This window comes from Syngnathus typhle, linkage group LG1 (genome assembly GCF_033458585.1).
Source record: "Syngnathus typhle isolate RoL2023-S1 ecotype Sweden linkage group LG1, RoL_Styp_1.0, whole genome shotgun sequence".
In the NCBI taxonomy this organism is placed as follows: Eukaryota; Metazoa; Chordata; class Actinopteri; order Syngnathiformes; family Syngnathidae; genus Syngnathus; species Syngnathus typhle.
The window spans coordinates 752,869-775,730 of record NC_083738.1 but is presented as its reverse complement, the minus strand read 5'-3'; the positions used below and the strand labels follow the sequence as shown (position 1 = coordinate 775,730).

Genomic DNA, 22,862 nt, shown 5'->3' with positions numbered 1-22,862 from the left:
AGTGACGGGAGCGGCACAATTCAGAAAAAGTGCTCAGCTCGCCGAGAAAATGCGATTTAAGCAATAAAATTAAAAATGCTTATAAAACATAAACCAAACGTTGGAGGTGGTCATTTCTTCATGCGCAGTGATAAAGTCGGCACTCTAAAGCACCCGAGAGCGTTTTTTTCGATGCCAACCTAACCAGAGTGACGGGAGCGGCACAATTCAGAAAAAGTGCTCAGCTCGCCGAGAAAATGCGATTTAAGCAATAAAATTAAAAATGCTTATTAAACATAAACCAAACGTTGGAGGTGGTCATTTCTTCATGCGCAGTGATAAACTCGGCACTCTAAAGCACCCGAGAGCGTTTTTTTCGATGCCAACCTAACCAGAGTGACGGGAGCGGCACAATTCAGAAAAAGTGCTCAGCTCGCCGAGAAAATGCGATTTAAGCAATAAAATTAAAAATGCTTATAAAACATAAACCAAACGTTGGAGGTGGTCATTTCTTAATGCGCAGTAATAAACTCGGCACTCTAAAGCACCCGAGAGCGTTTTTTTCGATGCCAACCTAACCAGAGTGACGGGAGCGGCACAATTCAGAAAAAGTGCTCAGCTCGCCGAGAAAATGCGATTTAAGCAATAAAATTAAAAATGCTTATTAAACATAAACCAAACGTTGGAGGTGGTCATTTCTTCATGCGCAGTGAATAACTCGGCACTCTAAAGCACCCGAGAGCGTTTTTTTCGATGCCAACCTAACCAGAGTGACGGGAGCGGCACAATTCAGAAAAAGCGCTCAGCTCGCCGAGAAAATGCGATTTAAGCAATAAAATTAAAAATGCTTATAAAACATAAACCAAACGTTGGAGGTGGTCATTTCTTAATGCGCAGTAATAAACTCGGCACTCTAAAGCACCCGAGAGCGTTTTTTTCGATGCCAACCTAACCAGAGTGACGGGAGCGGCACAATTCAGAAAAAGTGCTCAGCTCGCCGAGAAAATGCGATTTAAGCAATAAAATTAAAAATGCTTATTAAACATAAACCAAACGTTGGAGGTGGTCATTTCTTCATGCGCAGTGAATAACTCGGCACTCTAAAGCACCCGAGAGCGTTTTTTTCGATGCCAACCTAACCAGAGTGACGGGAGCGGCACAATTCAGAAAAAGCGCTCAGCTCGCCGAGAAAATGCGATTTAAGCAATAAAATTAAAAATGCTTATAAAACATAAACCAAACGTTGGAGGTGGTCATTTCTTCATGCGCAGTGATAAACTCGGCACTCTAAAGCACCCGAGAGCGTTTTTTTCGATGCCAACCTAACCAGAGTGACGGGAGCGGCACAATTCAGAAAAAGTGCTCAGCTCGCCGAGAAAATGCGATTTAAGCAATAAAATTAAAAATGCTTATTAAACATAAACCAAACGTTGGAGGTGGTCATTTCTTCATGCGCAGTGAATAACTCGGCACTCTAAAGCACCCGATAGCGTTTTTTTCGATGCCAACCTAACCAGAGTGACGGGAGCGGCACAATTCAGAAAAAGTGCTCAGCTCGCCGAGAAAATGCGATTTAAGCAATAAAATTAAAAATGCTTATAAAACATAAACCAAACGTTGGAGGTGGTCATTTCTTAATGCGCAGTAATAAACTCGGCACTCTAAAGCACCCGAGAGCGTTTTTTTCGATGCCAACCTAACCAGAGTGACGGGAGCGGCACAATTCAGAAAAAGTGCTCAGCTCACCGAGAAAATGCGATTTAAGCAATAAAATTAAAAATGCTTATAAAACATAAACCAAACGTTGGAGGTGGTCATTTCTTAATGCGCAGTAATAAACTCGGCACTCTAAAGCACCCGAGAGCGTTTTTTTCGATGCCAACCTAACCAGAGTTACGGGAGCGGCACAATTCAGAAAAAGCGCTCAGCTCGCCGAGAAAATGCGATTTAAGCAATAAAATTAAAAATGCTTATAAAACATAAACCAAACGTTGGAGGTGGTCATTTCTTCATGCGCAGTGAATAACTCGGCACTCTAAAGCACCCGAGAGCGTTTTTTTCGATGCCAACCTAACCAGAGTGACGGGAGCGGCACAATTCAGAAAAAGTGCTCAGCTCGCCGAGAAAATGCGATTTAAGCAATAAAATTAAAAATGCTTATAAAACATAAACCAAACGTTGGAGGTGGTCATTTCTTAATGCGCAGTAATAAACTCGGCACTCTAAAGCACCCGTGAGCGTTTTTTTCGATGCCAACCTAACCAGAGTGACGGGAGCGGCACAATTCAGAAAAAGTGCTCAGCTCGCCGAGAAAATGCGATTTAAGCAATAAAATTAAAAATGCTTATAAAACATAAACCAAACGTTGGAGGTGGTCATTTCTTCATGCGCAGTGATAAAGTCGGCACTCTAAAGCACCCGAGAGCGTTTTTTTCGATGCCAACCTAACCAGAGTGACGGGAGCGGCACAATTCAGAAAAAGTGCTCAGCTCGCCGAGAAAATGCGATTTAAGCAATAAAATTAAAAATGCTTATTAAACATAAACCAAACGTTGGAGGTGGTCATTTCTTCATGCGCAGTGATAAACTCGGCACTCTAAAGCACCCGAGAGCGTTTTTTTCGATGCCAACCTAACCAGAGTGACGGGAGCGGCACAATTCAGAAAAAGTGCTCAGCTCGCCGAGAAAATGCGATTTAAGCAATAAAATTAAAAATGCTTATAAAACATAAACCAAACGTTGGAGGTGGTCATTTCTTAATGCGCAGTAATAAACTCGGCACTCTAAAGCACCCGAGAGCGTTTTTTTCGATGCCAACCTAACCAGAGTGACGGGAGCGGCACAATTCAGAAAAAGTGCTCAGCTCGCCGAGAAAATGCGATTTAAGCAATAAAATTAAAAATGCTTATTAAACATAAACCAAACGTTGGAGGTGGTCATTTCTTCATGCGCAGTGAATAACTCGGCACTCTAAAGCACCCGAGAGCGTTTTTTTCGATGCCAACCTAACCAGAGTGACGGGAGCGGCACAATTCAGAAAAAGCGCTCAGCTCGCCGAGAAAATGCGATTTAAGCAATAAAATTAAAAATGCTTATAAAACATAAACCAAACGTTGGAGGTGGTCATTTCTTAATGCGCAGTAATAAACTCGGCACTCTAAAGCACCCGAGAGCGTTTTTTTCGATGCCAACCTAACCAGAGTGACGGGAGCGGCACAATTCAGAAAAAGTGCTCAGCTCGCCGAGAAAATGCGATTTAAGCAATAAAATTAAAAATGCTTATTAAACATAAACCAAACGTTGGAGGTGGTCATTTCTTCATGCGCAGTGAATAACTCGGCACTCTAAAGCACCCGAGAGCGTTTTTTTCGATGCCAACCTAACCAGAGTGACGGGAGCGGCACAATTCAGAAAAAGCGCTCAGCTCGCCGAGAAAATGCGATTTAAGCAATAAAATTAAAAATGCTTATAAAACATAAACCAAACGTTGGAGGTGGTCATTTCTTCATGCGCAGTGATAAACTCGGCACTCTAAAGCACCCGAGAGCGTTTTTTTCGATGCCAACCTAACCAGAGTTACGGGAACGGCACAATTCAGAAAAAGCGCTCAGCTCGCCGAGAAAATGCGATTTAAGCAATAAAATTAAAAATGCTTATTAAACATAAACCAAACGTTGGAGGTGGTCATTTCTTCATGCGCAGTGAATAACTCGGCACTCTAAAGCACCCGAGAGCGTTTTTTTCGATGCCAACCTAACCAGAGTGACGGGAGCGGCACAATTCAGAAAAAGCGCTCAGCTCGCCGAGAAAATGCGATTTAAGCAATAAAATTAAAAATGCTTATTAAACATAAACCAAACATTGGAGGTGGTCATTTCTTCATGCGCAGTGAATAACTCGGCACTCTAAAGCACCCGATAGCGTTTTTTTCGATGCCAACCTAACCAGAGTGACGGGAGCGGCACAATTCAGAAAAAGTGCTCAGCTCGCCGAGAAAATGCGATTTAAGCAATAAAATTAAAAATGCTTATAAAACATAAACCAAACGTTGGAGGTGGTCATTTCTTCATGCGCAGTGATAAACTCGGCACTCTAAAGCACCCGAGAGCGTTTTTTTCGATGTCAACCTAACCAGAGTGACGGGAGCGGCACAATTCAGAAAAAGTGCTCAGCTCGCCGAGAAAATGCGATTTAAGCAATAAAATTAAAAATGCTTATAAAACATAAACCAAACGTTGGAGGTGGTCATTTCTTCATGCGCAGTGAATAACTCGGCACTCTAAAGCACCCGAGAGCGTTTTTTTCGATGCCAACCTAACCAGAGTGACGGGAGCGGCACAATTCAGAAAAAGTGCTCAGCTCGCCGAGAAAATGCGATTTAAGCAATAAAATTAAAAATGCTTATAAAACATAAACCAAACGTTGGAGGTGGTCATTTCTTCATGCGCAGTGATAAACTCGGCACTCTAAAGCACCCGAGAGCGTTTTTTTCGATGCCAACCTAACCAGAGTGACGGGAGCGGCACAATTCAGAAAAAGTGCTCAGCTCGCCGAGAAAATGCGATTCAAGCAATAAAATTAAAAATGCTTATTAAACATAAACCAAACGTTGGAGGTGGTCATTTCTTCATGCGCAGTGAATAACTCGGCACTCTAAAGCACCCGAGAGCGTTTTTTTCGATGCCAACCTAATAAGAGTGACGGGAGCGGCACAATTCAGAAAAAGTGCTCAGCTCGCCGAGAAAATGCGATTTAAGCAATAAAATTAAAAATGCTTCTAAAACATAAACCAAACGTTGGAGGTGGTCATTTCTTCATGCGCAGTGAATAACTCGGCACTCTAAAGCACCCGAGAGCGTTTTTTTCGATGCCAACCTAACCAGAGTGACGGGAGCGGCACAATTCAGAAAAAGCGCTCAGCTCGCCGAGAAAATGCGATTTAAGCAATAAAATTAAAAATGCTTATTAAACATAAACCAAACATTGGAGGTGGTCATTTCTTCATGCGCAGTGAATAACTCGGCACTCTAAAGCACCCGAGAGCGTTTTTTTCGATGCCAACCTAACCAGAGTGACGGGAGCGGCACAATTCAGAAAAAGCGCTCAGCTCGCCGAGAAAATGCGATTTAAGCAATAAAATTAAAAATGCTTATAAAACATAAACCAAACGTTGGAGGTGGTCATTTCTTCATGCGCAGTGATAAACTCGGCACTCTAAAGCACCCGAGAGCGTTTTTTTCGATGCCAACCTAACCAGAGTGACGGGAGCGGCACAATTCAGAAAAAGTGCTCAGCTCGCCGAGAAAATGCGATTTAAGCAATAAAATTAAAAATGCTTATAAAACATAAACCAAACGTTGGAGGTGGTCATTTCTTCATGCGCAGTGAATAACTCGGCACTCTAAAGCACCCGAGAGCGTTTTTTTCGATGCCAACCTAACCAGAGTGACGGGAGCGGCACAATTCAGAAAAAGTGCTCAGCTCGCCGAGAAAATGCGATTTAAGCAATAAAATTAAAAATGCTTATAAAACATAAACCAAACGTTGGAGGTGGTCATTTCTTAATGCGCAGTAATAAACTCGGCACTCTAGAGCACCCGAGAGCGTTTTTTTCGATGCCAACCTAACCAGAGTGACGGGAGCGGCACAATTCAGAAAAAGTGCTCAGCTCGCCGAGAAAATGCGATTTAAGCAATAAAATTAAAAATGCTTATAAAACATAAACCAAACGTTGGAAGTGGTCATTTCTTCATGCGCAGTGATAAACTCGGCACTCTAAAGCACCCGAGAGCGTTTTTTTCGATGCCAACCTAACCAGAGTTACGGGAGCGGCACAATTCAGAAAAAGCGCTCAGCTCGCCGAGAAAATGCGATTTAAGCAATAAAATTAAAAATGCTTATAAAACATAAACCAAACGTTGGAGGTGGTCATTTCTTCATGCGCAGTGATAAACTCGGCACTCTAAAGCACCCGAGAGCGTTTTTTTCGATGCCAACCTAACCAGAGTGACGGGAGCGGCACAATTCAGAAAAAGCGCTCAGCTCGCCGAGAAAATGCGATTTAAGCAATAAAATTAAAAATGCTTATAAAACATAAACCAAACGTTGGAGGTGGTCATTTCTTAATGCGCAGTATAAACTCGGCACTCTAAAGCACCCGAGAGCGTTTTTTTCGATGCCAACCTAACCAGAGTGACGGGAGCGGCACAATTCAGAAAAAGTGCTCAGCTCGCCGAGAAAATGCGATTTAAGCAATAAAATTAAAAATGCTTATAAAACATAAACAAAACGTTGGAGGTGGTCATTTCTCAATGCGCAGTAATAAACTCGGCACTCTAAAGCACCCGAGAGCGTTTTTTTCGATGCCAACCTAACCAGAGTGACGGGAGCGGCACAATTCAGAAAAAGTGCTCAGCTCGCCGAGAAAATGCGATTTAAGCAATAAAATTAAAAATCCTTATAAAACATAAACCAAACGTTGGAGGTGGTCATTTCTTAATGCGCAGTAATAAACTCGGCACTCTAAAGCACCCGAGAGCGTTTTTTTCGATGCCAACCTAACCAGAGTGACGGGAGCGGCACAATTCAGAAAAAGCGCTCAGCTCGCCGAGAAAATGCGATTTAAGCAATAAAATTAAAAATGCTTATAAAACATAAACCAAACGTTGGAGGTGGTCATTTCCTAATGCGCAGTAATAAACTCGGCACTCTAAAGCACCCGAGAGCGTTTTTTTCGATGCCAACCTAACCAGAGTGACGGGAGCGGCACAATTCAGAAAAAGTGCTCAGCTCGCCGAGAAAATGCGATTTAAGCAATAAAATTAAAAATGCTTATAAAACATAAACCAAACGTTGGAGGTGGTCATTTCTTAATGCGCAGTAATAAACTCGGCACTCTAAAGCACCCGAGAGCGTTTTTTTCGATGCCAACCTAACCAGAGTGACGGGAGCGGCACAATTCAGAAAAAGCGCTCAGCTCGCCGAGAAAATGCGATTTAAGCAATAAAATTAAAAATGCTTATAAAACATAAACCAAACGTTGGAGGTGGTCATTTCCTAATGCGCAGTAATAAACTCGGCACTCTAAAGCACCCGAGAGCGTTTTTTTCGATGCCAACCTAACCAGAGTGACGGGAGCGGCACAATTCAGAAAAAGTGCTCAGCTCGCCGAGAAAATGCGATTTAAGCAATACAATTAAAAATGCTTATTAAACATAAACCAAACGTTGGAGGTGGTCATTTCTTCATGCGCAGTGAATAACTCGGCACTCTAAAGCACCCGAGAGCGTTTTTTTCGATGCCAACCTAACCAGAGTGACGGGAGCGGCACAATTCAGAAAAAGCGCTCAGCTCGCCGAGAAAATGCGATTTAAGCAATAAAATTAAAAATGCTTATTAAACATAAACCAAACATTGGAGGTGGTCATTTCTTCATGCGCAGTGAATAACTCGGCACTCTAAAGCACCCGAGAGCGTTTTTTTCGATGCCAACCTAACCAGAGTGACGGGAGCGGCACAATTCAGAAAAAGCGCTCAGCTCGCCGAGAAAATGCGATTTAAGCAATAAAATTAAAAATGCTTATAAAACATAAACCAAACGTTGGAGGTGGTCATTTCTTCATGCGCAGTGATAAACTCGGCACTCTAAAGCACCCGAGAGCGTTTTTTTCGATGCCAACCTAACCAGAGTGACGGGAGCGGCACAATTCAGAAAAAGTGCTCAGCTCGCCGAGAAAATGCGATTTAAGCAATAAAATTAAAAATGCTTATAAAACATAAACCAAACGTTGGAGGTGGTCATTTCTTCATGCGCAGTGAATAACTCGGCACTCTAAAGCACCCGAGAGCGTTTTTTTCGATGCCAACCTAACCAGAGTGACGGGAGCGGCACAATTCAGAAAAAGTGCTCAGCTCGCCGAGAAAATGCGATTTAAGCAATAAAATTAAAAATGCTTATAAAACATAAACCAAACGTTGGAAGTGGTCATTTCTTCATGCGCAGTGATAAACTCGGCACTCTAAAGCACCCGAGAGCGTTTTTTTCGATGCCAACCTAACCAGAGTTACGGGAGCGGCACAATTCAGAAAAAGTGCTCAGCTCGCCGAGAAAATGCGATTTAAGCAATAAAATTAAAAATGCTTATAAAACATAAACCAAACGTTGGAGGTGGTCATTTCTTCATGCGCAGTGATAAACTCGGCACTCTAAAGCACCCGAGAGCGTTTTTTTCGATGCCAACCTAACCAGAGTGACGGGAGCGGCACAATTCAGAAAAAGCGCTCAGCTCGCCGAGAAAATGCGATTTAAGCAATAAAATTAAAAATGCTTATAAAACATAAACCAAACGTTGGAGGTGGTCATTTCTTAATGCGCAGTAATAAACTCGGCACTCTAAAGCACCCGAGAGCGTTTTTTTCGATGCCAACCTAACCAGAGTGACGGGAGCGGCACAATTCAGAAAAAGTGCTCAGCTCGCCGAGAAAATGCGATTTAAGCAATAAAATTAAAAATGCTTATAAAACATAAACCAAACGTTGGAGGTGGTCATTTCTCAATGCGCAGTAATAAACTCGGCACTCTAAAGCACCCGAGAGCGTTTTTTTCGATGCCAACCTAACCAGAGTGACGGGAGCGGCACAATTCAGAAAAAGTGCTCAGCTCGCCGAGAAAATGCGATTTAAGCAATAAAATTAAAAATCCTTATAAAACATAAACCAAACGTTGGAGGTGGTCATTTCTTAATGCGCAGTAATAAACTCGGCACTCTAAAGCACCCGAGAGCGTTTTTTTCGATGCCAACCTAACCAGAGTGACGGGAGCGGCACAATTCAGAAAAAGCGCTAAGCTCGCCGAGAAAATGCGATTTAAGCAATAAAAATAAAAATGCTTATAAAACATAAACCAAACGTTGGAGGTGGTCATTTCCTAATGCGCAGTAATAAACTCGGCACTCTAAAGCACCCGAGAGCGTTTTTTTCGATGCCAACCTAACCAGAGTGACGGGAGCGGCACAATTCAGAAAAAGTGCTCAGCTCGCCGAGAAAATGCGATTTAAGCAATAAAATTAAAAATGCTTATTAAACATAAACCAAACGTTGGAGGTGGTCATTTCTTCATGCGCAGTGAATAACTCGGCACTCTAAAGCACCCGAGAGCGTTTTTTTCGATGCCAACCTAACCAGAGTGACGGGAGCGGCACAATTCAGAAAAAGCGCTCAGCTCGCCGAGAAAATGCGATTTAAGCAATAAAATTAAAAATGCTTATTAAACATAAACCAAACATTGGAGGTGGTCATTTCTTCATGCGCAGTAATAAACTCGGCACTCTAAAGCACCCGAGAGCGTTTTTTTCGATGCCAACCTAACCAGAGTGACGGGAGCGGCACAATTCAGAAAAAGTGCTCAGCTCGCCGAGAAAATGCGATTTAAGCAATAAAATTAAAAATGCTTATAAAACATAAACCAAACGTTGGAGGTGGTCATTTCTTAATGCGCAGTAATAAACTCGGCACTCTAGAGCACCCGAGAGCGTTTTTTTCGATGCCAACCTAACCAGAGTGACGGGAGCGGCACAATTCAGAAAAAGTGCTCAGCTCGCCGAGAAAATGCGATTTAAGCAATAAAATTAAAAATGCTTATAAAACATAAACCAAACGTTGGAAGTGGTCATTTCTTCATGCGCAGTGATAAACTCGGCACTCTAAAGCACCCGAGAGCGTTTTTTTCGATGCCAACCTAACCAGAGTTACGGGAGCGGCACAATTCAGAAAAAGCGCTCAGCTCGCCGAGAAAATGCGATTTAAGCAATAAAATTAAAAATGCTTATAAAACATAAACCAAACGTTGGAGGTGGTCATTTCTTCATGCGCAGTGATAAACTCGGCACTCTAAAGCACCCGAGAGCGTTTTCTTCGATGCCAACCTAACCAGAGTGACGGGAGCGGCACAATTCAGAAAAAGCGCTCAGCTCGCCGAGAAAATGCGATTTAAGCAATAAAATTAAAAATGCTTATAAAACATAAACCAAACGTTGGAGGTGGTCATTTCTTCATGCGCAGTGATAAATTCGGCACTCTAAAGCACCCGAGAGCGTTTTTTTCGATGCCAACCTAACCAGAGTGACGGGAGCGGCACAATTCAGAAAAAGTGCTCAGCTCGCCGAGAAAATGCGATTTAAGCAATAAAATTAAAAATGCTTTTAAAACATAAACCAAACGTTGGAGGTGGTCATTTCTTAATGCGCAGTAATAAACTCGGCACTCTAAAGCACCCGAGAGCGTTTTTTTCGATGCCAACCTAACCAGAGTGACGGGAGCGGCACAATTCAGAAAAAGTGCTCAGCTCGCCGAGAAAATGCGATTTAAGCAATAAAATTAAAAATGCTTATAAAACATAAACCAAACGTTGGAGGTGGTCATTTCTTAATGCGCAGTAATAAACTCGTTACTCTAAAGTACCCGAGAGCGTTTTTTTCGATGCCAACCTAACCAGAGTGACGGGAGCGGCACAATTCAGAATAAGTGCTCAGCTCGCCGAGAAAATGCGATTTAAGCAATAAAATTAAAAATGCTTATTAAACATAAACCAAACGTTGGAGGTGGTCATTTCTTCATGCGCAGTGAATAACTCGGCACTCTAAAGCACCCGAGAGCGTTTTTTTCGATGCCAACCTAACCAGAGTGACGGGAGCGGCACAATTCAGAAAAAGCGCTCAGCTCGCCGAGAAAATGCGATTTAAGCAATAAAATTAAAAATGCTTATTAAACATAAACCAAACATTGGAGGTGGTCATTTCTTCATGCGCAGTGAATAACTCGGCACTCTAAAGCACCCGAGAGCGTTTTTTTCGATGCCAACCTAACCAGAGTGACGGGAGCGGCACAATTCAGAAAAAGCGCTCAGCTCGCCGAGAAAATGCGATTTAAGCAATAAAATTAAAAATGCTTATAAAACATAAACCAAACGTTGGAGGTGGTCATTTCTTCATGCGCAGTGATAAACTCGGCACTCTAAAGCACCCGAGAGCGTTTTTTTCGATGCCAACCTAACCAGAGTGACGGGAGCGGCACAATTCAGAAAAAGTGCTCAGCTCGCCGAGAAAATGCGATTTAAGCAATAAAATTAAAAATGCTTATAAAACATAAACCAAACGTTGGAGGTGGTCATTTCTCAATGCGCAGTAATAAACTCGGCACTCTAAAGCACCCGAGAGCGTTTTTTTCGATGCCAACCTAACCAGAGTGACGGGAGCGGCACAATTCAGAAAAAGTGCTCAGCTCGCCGAGAAAATGCGATTTAAGCAATAAAATTAAAAATGCTTATAAAACATAAACCAAACGTTGGAGGTGGTCATTTCTTAATGCGCAGTGAATAACTCGGCACTCTAAAGCACCCGAGAGCGTTTTTTTCGATGCCAACCTAACCAGAGTGACGGGAGCGGCACAATTCAGAAAAAGCGCTCAGCTCGCCGAGAAAATGCGATTTAAGCAATAAAATTAAAAATGCTTATAAAACATAAACCAAACGTTGGAGGTGGTCATTTCTTCATGCGCAGTGATAAACTCGGCACTCTAAAGCACCCGAGAGCGTTTTTTTCGATGCCAACCTAACCAGAGTGACGGGAGCGGCACAATTCAGAAAAAGTGCTCAGCTCGCCGAGAAAATGCGATTTAAGCAATAAAATTAAAAATGCTTATAAAACATAAACCAAACGTTGGAGGTGGTCATTTCTTCATGCGCAGTAATAAACTCGGCACTCTAAAGCACCCGAGAGCGTTTTTTTCGATGCCAACCTAACCAGAGTGACGGGAGCGGCACAATTCAGAAAAAGTGCTCAGCTCGCCGAGAAAATGCGATTTAAGCAATAAAATTAAAAATGCTTATAAAACATAAACCAAACGTTGGAAGTGGTCATTTCTTCATGCGCAGTGATAAACTCGGCACTCTAAAGCACCCGAGAGCGTTTTTTTCGATGCCAACCTAACCAGAGTTACGGGAGCGGCACAATTCAGAAAAAGCGCTCAGCTCGCCGAGAAAATGCGATTTAAGCAATAAAATTAAAAATGCTTATAAAACATAAACCAAACGTTGGAGGTGGTCATTTCTTCATGCGCAGTGATAAACTCGGCACTCTAAAGCACCCGAGAGCGTTTTTTTCGATGCCAACCTAACCAGAGTGACGGGAGCGGCACAATTCAGAAAAAGCGCTCAGCTCGCCGAGAAAATGCGATTTAAGCAATAAAATTAAAAATGCTTGTCAGGTTCAAAATCAGCAAAAGGATCAGCAGACAAAACCAGTGAGGCAGAATGTTGAGTCTTTTCTCGCGAGGAGTGCAACCAGACTTACAGCAGTCCAGAAAACACTAAAGATCTGTCACACCCCTCGCTCTTTTTATTAAGGGATGCCCTATCTACAATGTGAGACCAGCCCCTAACAGGTGGGGGGGAAAGCATGGCCTAGTCTCACGAGAAAATAAAGGAGCGCAAGGACATAAACAAGTATTCTATGTGAAACAAGTAGTTACAGACAGGACGCCATGGGAAAGGAATGCAAGGACAGAATGTCATGTGCAGACATCAACAGAGTAGATTGAGCTATCAGCAACTTTCTTGGATTCCCAGAGGTGTAGAAGGTCAGGAAGCCCCAGACAGCATCGTATGACTTGTTGTGGACTGGTGGACGTCTGCAAGGCGAAACAGCAAGCATTCTGCGCAATAACTTATTAATAAGTACTCATTAGGGAACGCATGATAACATATATATACAATTTATCTAACAATTCCCCCCTGTTTATCATAAGTTCCCGGAGACCAACCCATCACCCATATGGCCACTTCAAAAAGATTTACAGCCACAGGGATCACATTTCGCAGGAACCAACTTACACACGGGAGGAAACTGAGTCACAATCGGCAAAGCCCGGGTCAGAAAACAAATCGGACAAGTTTACCACAACAGATTCGCTGACCGGGTCGTCAATAGAGAAGGAACCCCCGTCGACCGAAAGGTCATCCCTTAGGAGCAACGGGAAAGTCTCAGCTGGTGGAGAGATAGCAGCCGTAATTAGCCTGTTAATTAGGGATCGGAGACAAGGGATGCAACAACATCCACACAAGGTCAAAATGGCAGAGAAAACGGCAACGGAGACCAGGGCAGAGGAAACCAGGGCGCGGTACTTTCCGAACACGTTCAACCAGTTGGCCCAAACCTCCGTGTTCACTCCACTGTGCTCCTTCATCTTCCCGTTCAAGGCCCGCAGGCCCTCAAGGGCCTGGGACAGGCTTCCGTCGGCCGCAGTGTTATTTGGAATAAAAGTGCAACATTGCTCACCGAACATGGCGCAGACACCGCCCTCTCTTGAGAGTAGCATGTCAAGGGCCATTCGATTCTGGAAAGCCATGAGGGAAGTAGCGGCCAGTTGGGAGTGGACCGCCTTGAAACCCGCCTCGGTCCAGTTTCCAAGCCTCTGCACGTTGTAATGGACGTAGTTAATCCTGTCAACATTTTTGTTAAGAGTACACCACCAACACAGGGCGGATTCAAAACCAGCTGCTATCTGATTCACCAGCTTATACTCATCCGGCACTCCCCTAGGAACACCAATGGCGTCGATGTAGGTTGGATTAGCTGTGCCCCGCCATTCGGCGTCTCGTTTCGTTCTCGGCCAGAATTTGGGCACTACGGACTTAGCAAAAGACGTTAGATCATAAGAGGACATTGGTATCAAATGAACAGGTAGCAATAGGGTTACCAAAGCGCAAATTCCAGCGCTGTCGAAAGGCAACCTATCATAAAGTTTGTTACTATTACACCAAAACCAAATATCACAACGAGCAATGGGCAAAAAAGGGGCCGTGACCTCGGTCACGGACCCACACCACGGAGCAGGCAGGGCGCCGAGCATCACACCGGTACCAGGTAATCTAATGCATGTAAAATCACCCATAGCTACAACAGACGAAAAAAGGGGTTTATGCTTTGTCATAGGGGCAACAGGGTAAACCGTATCCCATCTAAAACAATCGTGAGCGGGTGAAATGGACGAGTCTAACATCAAAACGACAGCACACTTAGGGCCTATATTTGCAGGTATGATTTTCAAAAGAGGTCTGGGACCCATGCATGCAATGCAACTAGCGCCAGCCATCTTTGCGGCCTGCTCAGCCATAAGAAGCCAGTTGTTAGTATGACCGCTTATCCCTGTGGAGGCCACAAAATAGCTGTCTACATCAGTGAGGAGCGTACTCGTGATTTTTGCTCCCGCTGACAAGGTGTATCTATTTGTAACGGGACGGTCCGCGACCGACATTGTTCTATTAAGGCAAATAGCAATAGGAAAGCGAGGATCGGTTCCAGAGGACCAAGCCCACAGTTGAAAACCCCAACAAGAAGTGTTAAACAAGGTGGCATTTGGAGGACGAATATGACCGTCAGGGAGTGTAAGAGTCAAAAGGAGGCTTGTGCCCCGATTTATCAAAGTCACTCGTTTAGCAAAGAACACAGCCTCGTCACTGGAACCAGAGGGCCAATACCCCCGCATTTGCGTGGTGACAAGGGTGCCCCAGCCGGTGTTAACCGGGTGGCCAGTCAAATACCACCAATACCCGAGCCATCTATCTCCAGTAGTGGGGCGACCATTACGAAACCCCTTCAAACTTTTCAAAGGTAAAATAATAGAAGAAGATGTGTTAGGAGCCACAGTAAACATTAATGAGTTATTATAAGCCCAAGACAAAAGCCATGGTACACAGGTTGGAACACGGACGGCTCCTGGAACACAAACAACATGACCAAAAGGGGATTTAGTGTCGCGCTTATGTCTAGCAAGTTCTCCCCATGAGCCACATCGACTAGAATTAGCGTTAGCAGTCGCCTGAGAGAATAATGTGCGAGGCTCATGGCACTCTATCCCTCCAGATAAAGTAACCCCTGAAAAAAATATAATGGTAACACAAACCATCAAAAACAACCAAAAGCACATGGTAGACTTCGCGCAGGCTACAGCCCGATTAAAGCACTCACCAAATGACTCTCTAATGCTCATGTTTTGGATCTCCCCAGAGTCAACACCCTGAGCTTCGGGTTGGCGTCTTGGAATTCTTCTGCTAGCTTTCGTGTCAACCCTGGATCTTGACACCAGAATCAGGCACTATTACCAGACTTTGCTCACCTTCCGTACTTAGGTTGGGTCTGCGGAGATCACTTTTTTACAATGAGTTAAATGAATCCACGTGTTGCGTTCGGCTATTTTTAAAGCATTAGGTGTCGTGAGTAGTACCAAAAAGGGACCTTCCCACTTGGGTGAATGCCAATTCTTCCTCTTGATACTCCTGATCAAAACCCAGTCTCCCGGTACCACCTTGGGGTCTTCCTGCAGAGAAATGGGTTCATCATCAGTGTTATTGGTTAGAATCTTTTGACGTTCCAACATTTTCCTCATGTAATCAGCTAACGTGGCTTCCTCGGGGATCTCCCATGTGTTTTTGAACTGAGGAAGCCTGTAAGGTCTCCCAAACATAGTTTCATAAGGAGTTAGCCCTGTTGTACTTGTAATATTTATGTACATTTTAACCAGGTCTAAACACTGAGTCCACGATCGTTTTGTTTCTTCCATACATTTCTTTAATCTGTTTTTTATAGACTGGTTCGCTCTCTCAACCAGGCCAGCGGATTGCGGTCTGTATGAACAATGGTTCTTTACATTTATGTGGAACATTCTCCCAATGTTATGCACTATTTGATTTACAAAATGTGGACCATTGTCGCTATAAATTGTTTCTGGAATACCGTACCTTGGAATGATGTCTTTGCATAAGGCTTTTGCCACTGTGAGTGCATCTGCATGTCTCGGCCAGAATTTCTACCCATTTAGAAAATGCGTCTATTATGACCAATCAATATTCTTTCCCTTCACATTTATGTAATTGGATATAATCCATATGTATTGTCTGAAACGGGTACAATGGAGTCGGGAATTTCCCTCTCTGAGGTCTTAAATTGCCTTGTGGGTTATGTTTAGCACAGATCAAACACGCTCTGCAAAATCGTTGTGAAAAAGCGGCAAAGCCGTATGTTGTATAAATAGCCTCGACTTGTTTCACCATACCTCCCGCCGAGACATGGGTGACCCCGTGACTTGAAATAGCAGCCCATTTGAACAAGCTACGAGGCAAAACAGGTTTGCCCAAAGGTCACACAAAAAGACCATCGGTGTTTTTAGTTGCACCCCGCTTTTCCCAAGAGAGTCGTTCCTGGGAGGGGCTCTGAGACTGCATGTCAAGCAACACATCAGGGGAGATGTGTGACATTGAATCATGAGCCGTGAGAGACGAGAGGACATGAAGCAGGCCTTCCGCAGCGGCCTTAGCGGATTTGTCAGCAAAAGCATTACCGAGAGAAACAGGATCAGAGCCCGCAGTGTGAGCAGCACACTTGCAAACCGCTACCTTCAAAGGCAGCTGGACAGCATCCAAAAGTTGAGTTAGTATAGCGGAATGGGAGACGGGCTTCCCTGTAGAAGTTATCATGCCACGGTTGCTCCACTGCTGAGCAAAAACATGCACTGTAGCAAAAGCATACTGACCATCAGTCCAGATAGTAACGGACTTGTTTGCAAACAATTTGCAGGCCCCAGTCAAAGCAATGAGCTCAGCGGCCTGTGCCGACATATTGGATGGCAGTTTAGCAGCCTCCAAAACCACGTCGGCAGTAACAATGGCATACCCAGTAAGGGTCACACCAGATTCATTCTTCTTAGAAGACCCATCAACAAAAACCACATGACCATCTGGCAGAGGCGTATCTTCCAAATCAGGCCGAGCCTTTGCAATCTGTTGGGCAGCATCGACACAATCATGGAATTCGCCATCGTCAGGAAGGGGAATGAGAGTGGCAGGATTGAGTGTCGTGCATCTTTCAACGGTCAGATGCGGCTGAGACAGCAACGTAGCCATGCAAGAAAGATGACGCGCAGGCGACAGAAAGGTCATATTAGTCTGTAGCAGAAGAGCCGAGACAGCATGAGGAACTTTCAGTGTTAAAGGATGAAATAACACAACACCAGCACTGCTCTCCACAGCCATGGAGGCTGCCACCACGGCCCTCACGCATGGTGGGAGAGCACATGCAACACTGTCCAGTTTAGAGGAATAAAAAGCAATAGGACGCAATTTTGAGCCATGTGATTGGAGCAAAACAGAGGTCATGTAATGACCTTTGCAGTCAACAGTCTGGACAAACACCTTATCATAGTCGGGTAAGGCTAGAGTGGAGCTGGAGACCAAAGCCTGTTTGATCAAAACAAAAGCATCCTCGGCTTCAGGAGTCCATTTTAAGTGAGCGGACATTGAGATGTCTTCCACATACATCAATTTGGACAGAGGAGCAACAATTTGGGCATAATCAAGTATCCAGTTTCTACAATAACCTGTGAGACCCAAAAAAGACATCATTTGCTTCTTTGTTAGTGGCTTAGGAGCTTGTAAAATAGAGGCTTTTCTGCTTTCAATTATGGATCGACCTTGGGAACTTAGATTGTGGCCTAGATACTTAATTTCAGCAGACCACAGTTGAAGCTTGTTCTTGCTGACCTTGTGGCCTTCACTTGCCAAGTGATGCAGCACTGCAAGCGTGTCTGTTTGGCAAGAGGCAAAATCAGGAGATGCTATCAAAATGTCATCAACATAAAGCAAGATCTGACTTCCTATCGGCGGGACAAATTTAGCCATGCTGGCTGCCATCACCTGGGAGTAAATTGTCGGGCTTTCACAGTACCCTTGTGGTAACCTTGAAAAGGTGTACCTTGAGCCAGCATATGTAAACGCAAACCAAAACTGACTCTCTTTTGCAATAGGGACAGAGAAAAAAGCATTGCTAATGTCAATCACTGTGAAGATTTTCGCATCAGGTGTCAATGAATTCAACAAAGTATGCGGGTCAGGGACACAAGGCGCTCTCTGAATAACAGCATTGTTTACAGCTTGCAAGTCTTGCACCATTCTCCACCCCACAGAAGGGGGTGCCTTCTTTACAGGGAAAATTGGGGTATTGCAAGGAGAATCCGGGCAAGGAACGATGACACCTGCTTTTAATAAATCAGAAATAACAGGTGCTATACCCTGTAAGGCATCAGGTTTTAAAGGATACTGCCTCACACAAGGGCGGTATTCAGTTTTAGGTCTTATGACAACAGGAAGCGCACCTTTCACTAAACCAACGTCAGAAGGACCCGCAGACCAAAGATGACTTGGGACCTCAGCGAGGATGTGCTCGTCATCGGACGTCAACACATAATCTCAAGATGAGGGTGTTTGCTCAACACCAGGATCAGCGTGGATTCCACTAATGAATGACAAGGCTTTAGTCATATTTTGTTTGAAGAGCTTGGTGGAAGGACTGTAAAAGGAGTCAGGATTAACCTGAGTCCAGTCAGAAGCTGCCAAGGCATCACCAGCCATAAATCCTAAACTCTGCCAGGCTGCGGTGTGAGGCCTGTAGAGAGAGATGTGGAGCGGAGTGGGAGACACGTGTAACTTCTGCACAGCAGGGGGAGCCGCTTGTATGACTACACAAGCACGGCTCTCACCATCGTGCAGAAGGAAAGAAGTTGTCAAGGTGGCAGGTGTAGCAGCCTCAAGCATGTTCTCGTAGTTGTGATCAGGACCCGGTGTGTCTTTATGCCACATAGTTATGTATAGTTGATTGGCTTCCATTGCTTGTTCAGGGCAGCGCAAAAGGGTGGCCACACGGGCCAAAAGAGGGGAACCAAATTCCATCACTTCTGCGTCAGCCAAATCCAATGAATAAAAATAGTAGCAGTGAAATTGGCCAAATATCTGTAACTGGTGTCGCCTTTTGACAGCAATTTGACCATTAAGAGACACAAGGGAAAGCCCAAGGGCAGTGAGAGCGTCTCTACCTAGCAAATTAATAGGGCAACTGGGCATCAGCAAAATGGGAATGCAACAACTTCCCCCTTCTGGGTCCCGTATCCAAACTGGTCGAGACTGGGGAACTGGGGTTGCCAGCCCATTCGCTGCTCTCACCCAAAAGGATCTACCGTTACTTTGCACATCTGCAGGTATGTCACGACACGTGGTCACACATGCCCCTGAGTCACACAAAAAGGTTATTGGAGTCCCGTTTACGAATAGAGTTATCACTGGCTTCTCAACATTGTTCATCAACAAATCTTGAATGTTCAAATCTACATCAACAGGGGGAGCTGTTGGCAAGACAGTTGTTTCAACTGTATTTTGACCTTCGGCCAGTCATAAGGGAGGTCTACCCCCACCCTTGTGATTATCTGGGCAGTTTCTTGCTATATGGCCTGTTTTCCCACATGACCAGCAAACGGGAGGTCCAGCATTGTACCGTCTTGACTGACCTGAAGCGGGCTGGTCATTTGTTCCATAATTGGGAGAATCACGACTGTACCCCCCTCTACCCTTGCCACGGAATTTGTTACGACCACGCCCCTCCAGGCGCGGTTCGAAGGTCTTATTTTGATAAAACATCTCAGACTGCTCTCCTTTAACAAAAAACACGGTGCCCATTTTCCCCTTCTCTTTCGCTCTTTTCGCATTGACAACCTTTTCGGCGTGTATAGCATGATCAATGAACTGTGGCAAGGTAGATGTCGGGAAAGTGATCATATGTTTAGTGATCCAGCTCTGGATTGCTGGTCGCGAATTTGCATGTAGAGCGTTTTTGAGTTGTTGGTCATAAACATCAGATCCATGCTCCAAGCCACTATTGGCCTTGAACACTCTCTCGAGTCTGTGCCTAAAGTCTTCAAACAACTCATCTTCTTTTTGTTTGGTTCGGCCAATGTCTGTGTAATTTGCCCTACGTTCAAATTTTATTTTGATCCTGCCCAATAGTTGGTCAATTTCTCTTTGTAATGGCACCCCGTTACATTCCAATGGACGGCCCCGGGAATCAAAGGGATCCCAGGTGCCTTTAACGCTTGCCCAATGTTTGGTTAAAGATGCCATAAAAACCTGTTGTACTTCATCGCCTCTCAAATTGTATGAAGCAATGAGTTGTCTCATGTCGGTACAATATTGATCAACATCTTCAGTGGGCAACGCTATACCCTCAATTGCTGATTTTATATCAGCGTGGGTCCATGTTCTGTATACTAAAATTGTGGGTCCTCCCTCATCATGAGGATTCGCCACTTCAATCATCGGGTATGCGTCTGCGTCAGCCGAAGGAACCAACTTAGCACGGCCCCGCGTCAACACACCACGAGCACGGCTCCGCGTCAACACACCACGAGCAGAAGCACCATACTCAGGAGGATGATTTGTGCTTGGTAATTTGGGGTACAGAGACGGGAAAATTGGTTCACTTTGGCGTGCTGCAATCTCCGTCTCTATAGAGTGATCATTCTTTTCATCCTCATTCATCGCATCGTCAGCTTTGGCCTTCAAGCGAGCCCGCGCTGACACTGTCTCATCATCCTCCTGCCTGTGCAACAACAAGTTCTTTTTTATCTTTCCTCCGTCTTCCTTATCTCTCAGTCTTTCTCTTATCTGCCCACATTTTCTCTTCTCAGCCTCCAATTCCCATTTTACTATTAGATGATATCCGTCGTTATTCCTCTTTACACCGCATTTAGCACCAATTGATTGCTTTAGGTTATTCAACGAATTTGTTTTCAGCTGACCGTCAAATTTGTAATCGGTTATCCATTTGTCAAGATATTTTACATTTTCGGGGTCAACTGCTTCCATCAATGTCCAATCTTTGCATTTCAATTCATGTCGGGGCAGCGGCTTTTGCTTGCTATTTGCTGTCCCCATGATTTATTTGTTTAGTTTACGGATTTGGCAATTTGAATGGCACCCGCAGTGTCCTAAAGCCAATTTAGTTTACAGGACAGTGGATAAATGTTCGATGTGTGGTGGGTCTCCGGAGGAAACGGAGAATCCTTGCTTTCGTCCACACAAAGCCACTGTTTACACTCCTGCGTGTTTATACAGAGGACTCAAACCTCAAATCAGAGCTCAAATGAGGTCACTCTCAGTCAAACCATACACACGCACACACACACACAATGCGCATTCCTATCGTCTCACAGGCAAGCAGGGGAGCCCGCCCTCCAGTGGATTTTAACAACTCTTTAACCTTCCTATTGTGTAAGGAAAACTTATCTTTACCTTTTTCCCAAAGTAAATATAAAACCTATCTTTTCACGGAGAAAGAAGCCAAACCAGCTAAACAAGGGATAAGGAAAACCCACCACAGATGGCAGCAGAAAACTAACACAGTAGGAAGGTTAGTGAGGAGGCCCCACCACACCTCAGCGGGATTTAACTGCTCCAACTACCTGTACTTCTTTATTTCTTTAGAAAACAGAGGAGTCTGCCCTCCTGTGGAATTTAACTGATGTTTACGTCAGGGGACTCCAGCATCCCATACAGAATTTAACTGTCTCTAAATATGCACTTGATAGGGTCTAGAATTGTCAAGGTTTCAAGTGACCTCTTGCCACTACACTTCCATTCCTTTCAACAGAATCAACATTCATACTCACAGTCCGCTGGGCCTTTCCCTCGGACGATCTCGTCAACCACTCCGGCGTCCAGCTGACTGATCGAGACAGCCCCGTGAAAAGGGTTTCCTTTCTATGCCTTGGCCAAGGACTTGTCCTGCGTCGAAAAGTCAGCCGGAACCCGAAGTCGGTCTATTGAGATCCCGGACGAGCCCCCAAAAATCTGTCAGGTTCAAAATCAGCAAAAGGATCAGCAGACAAAACCAGTGAGGCAGAATGTTGAGTCTTTTCTCGCGAGGAGTGCAACCAGACTTACAGCAGTCCAGAAAACACTAAAGATCTGTCACACCCCTCGCTCTTTTTATTAAGGGATGCCCTATCTACAATGTGAGACCAGCCCCTAACAGGTGGGGGGGAAAGCATGGCCTAGTCTCACGAGAAAATAAAGGAGCGCAAGGACATAAACAAGTATTCTATGTGAAACAAGTAGTTACAGACAGGACGCCATGGGAAAGGAATGCAAGGACAGAATGTCATGTGCAGACATCAACAGAGTAGATTGAGCTATCAGCAACTTTCTTGGATTCCCAGAGGTGTAGAAGGTCAGGAAGCCCCAGACAGCATCGTATGACTTGTTGTGGACTGGTGGACGTCTGCAAGGCGAAACAGCAAGCATTCTGCGCAATAACTTATTAATAAGTACTCATTAGGGAACGCATGATAACATATATATACAATTTATCTAACAATGCTTATAAAACATAAACCAAACGTTGGAGGTGGTCATTTCTTAATGCGCAGTAATAAACTCGGCACTCTAAAGCACCCGAGAGCGTTTTTTTCGATGCCAACCTAACCAGAGTGACGGGAGCGGCACAATTCAGAAAAAGTGCTCAGCTCGCCGAGAAAATGCGATTTAAGCAATAAAATTAAAAATGCTTATAAAACATAAACCAAACGTTGGAGGTGGTCATTTCTCAATGCGCAGTAATAAACTCGGCACTCTAAAGCACCCGAGAGCGTTTTTTTCGATGCCAACCTAACCAGAGTGACGGGAGCGGCACAATTCAGAAAAAGTGCTCAGCTCGCCGAGAAAATGCGATTTAAGCAATAAAATTAAAAATGCTTATAAAACATAAACCAAACGTTGGAGGTGGTCATTTCTTAATGCGCAGTAATAAACTCGGCACTCTAAAGCACCCGAGAGCGTTTTTTTCGATGCCAACCTAACCAGAGTGACGGGAGCGGCACAATTCAGAAAAAGCGCTCAGCTCGCCGAGAAAATGCGATTTAAGCAATAAAATTAAAAATGCTTATAAAACATAAACCAAACGTTGGAGGTGGTCATTTCCTAATGCGCAGTAATAAACTCGGCACTCTAA

General features: G+C 44.3%; 1 protein-coding gene across 1 annotated transcript in view; it reads right to left on the bottom strand.

Moving 5' to 3' along the window:
• The window catches only part of LOC133162732 (uncharacterized), a 191,866-nt gene extending 169,636 nt beyond the window's left edge, over positions 1-22,230 (bottom strand). Inside the window, exons 1-2 of the mRNA XM_061292136.1 lie at positions 21,523-22,230; positions 13,933-15,351 (exon numbers count right to left, since the gene is read on the bottom strand). Of these exons, the coding sequence (XP_061148120.1) occupies positions 13,933-15,024 (1,092 nt within the window). The 5' untranslated portion in view covers positions 15,025-15,351; positions 21,523-22,230. The remainder of the gene's footprint in view (positions 1-13,932; positions 15,352-21,522) is intronic.
• Positions 22,231-22,862: the final 632 nt, after the last annotated feature.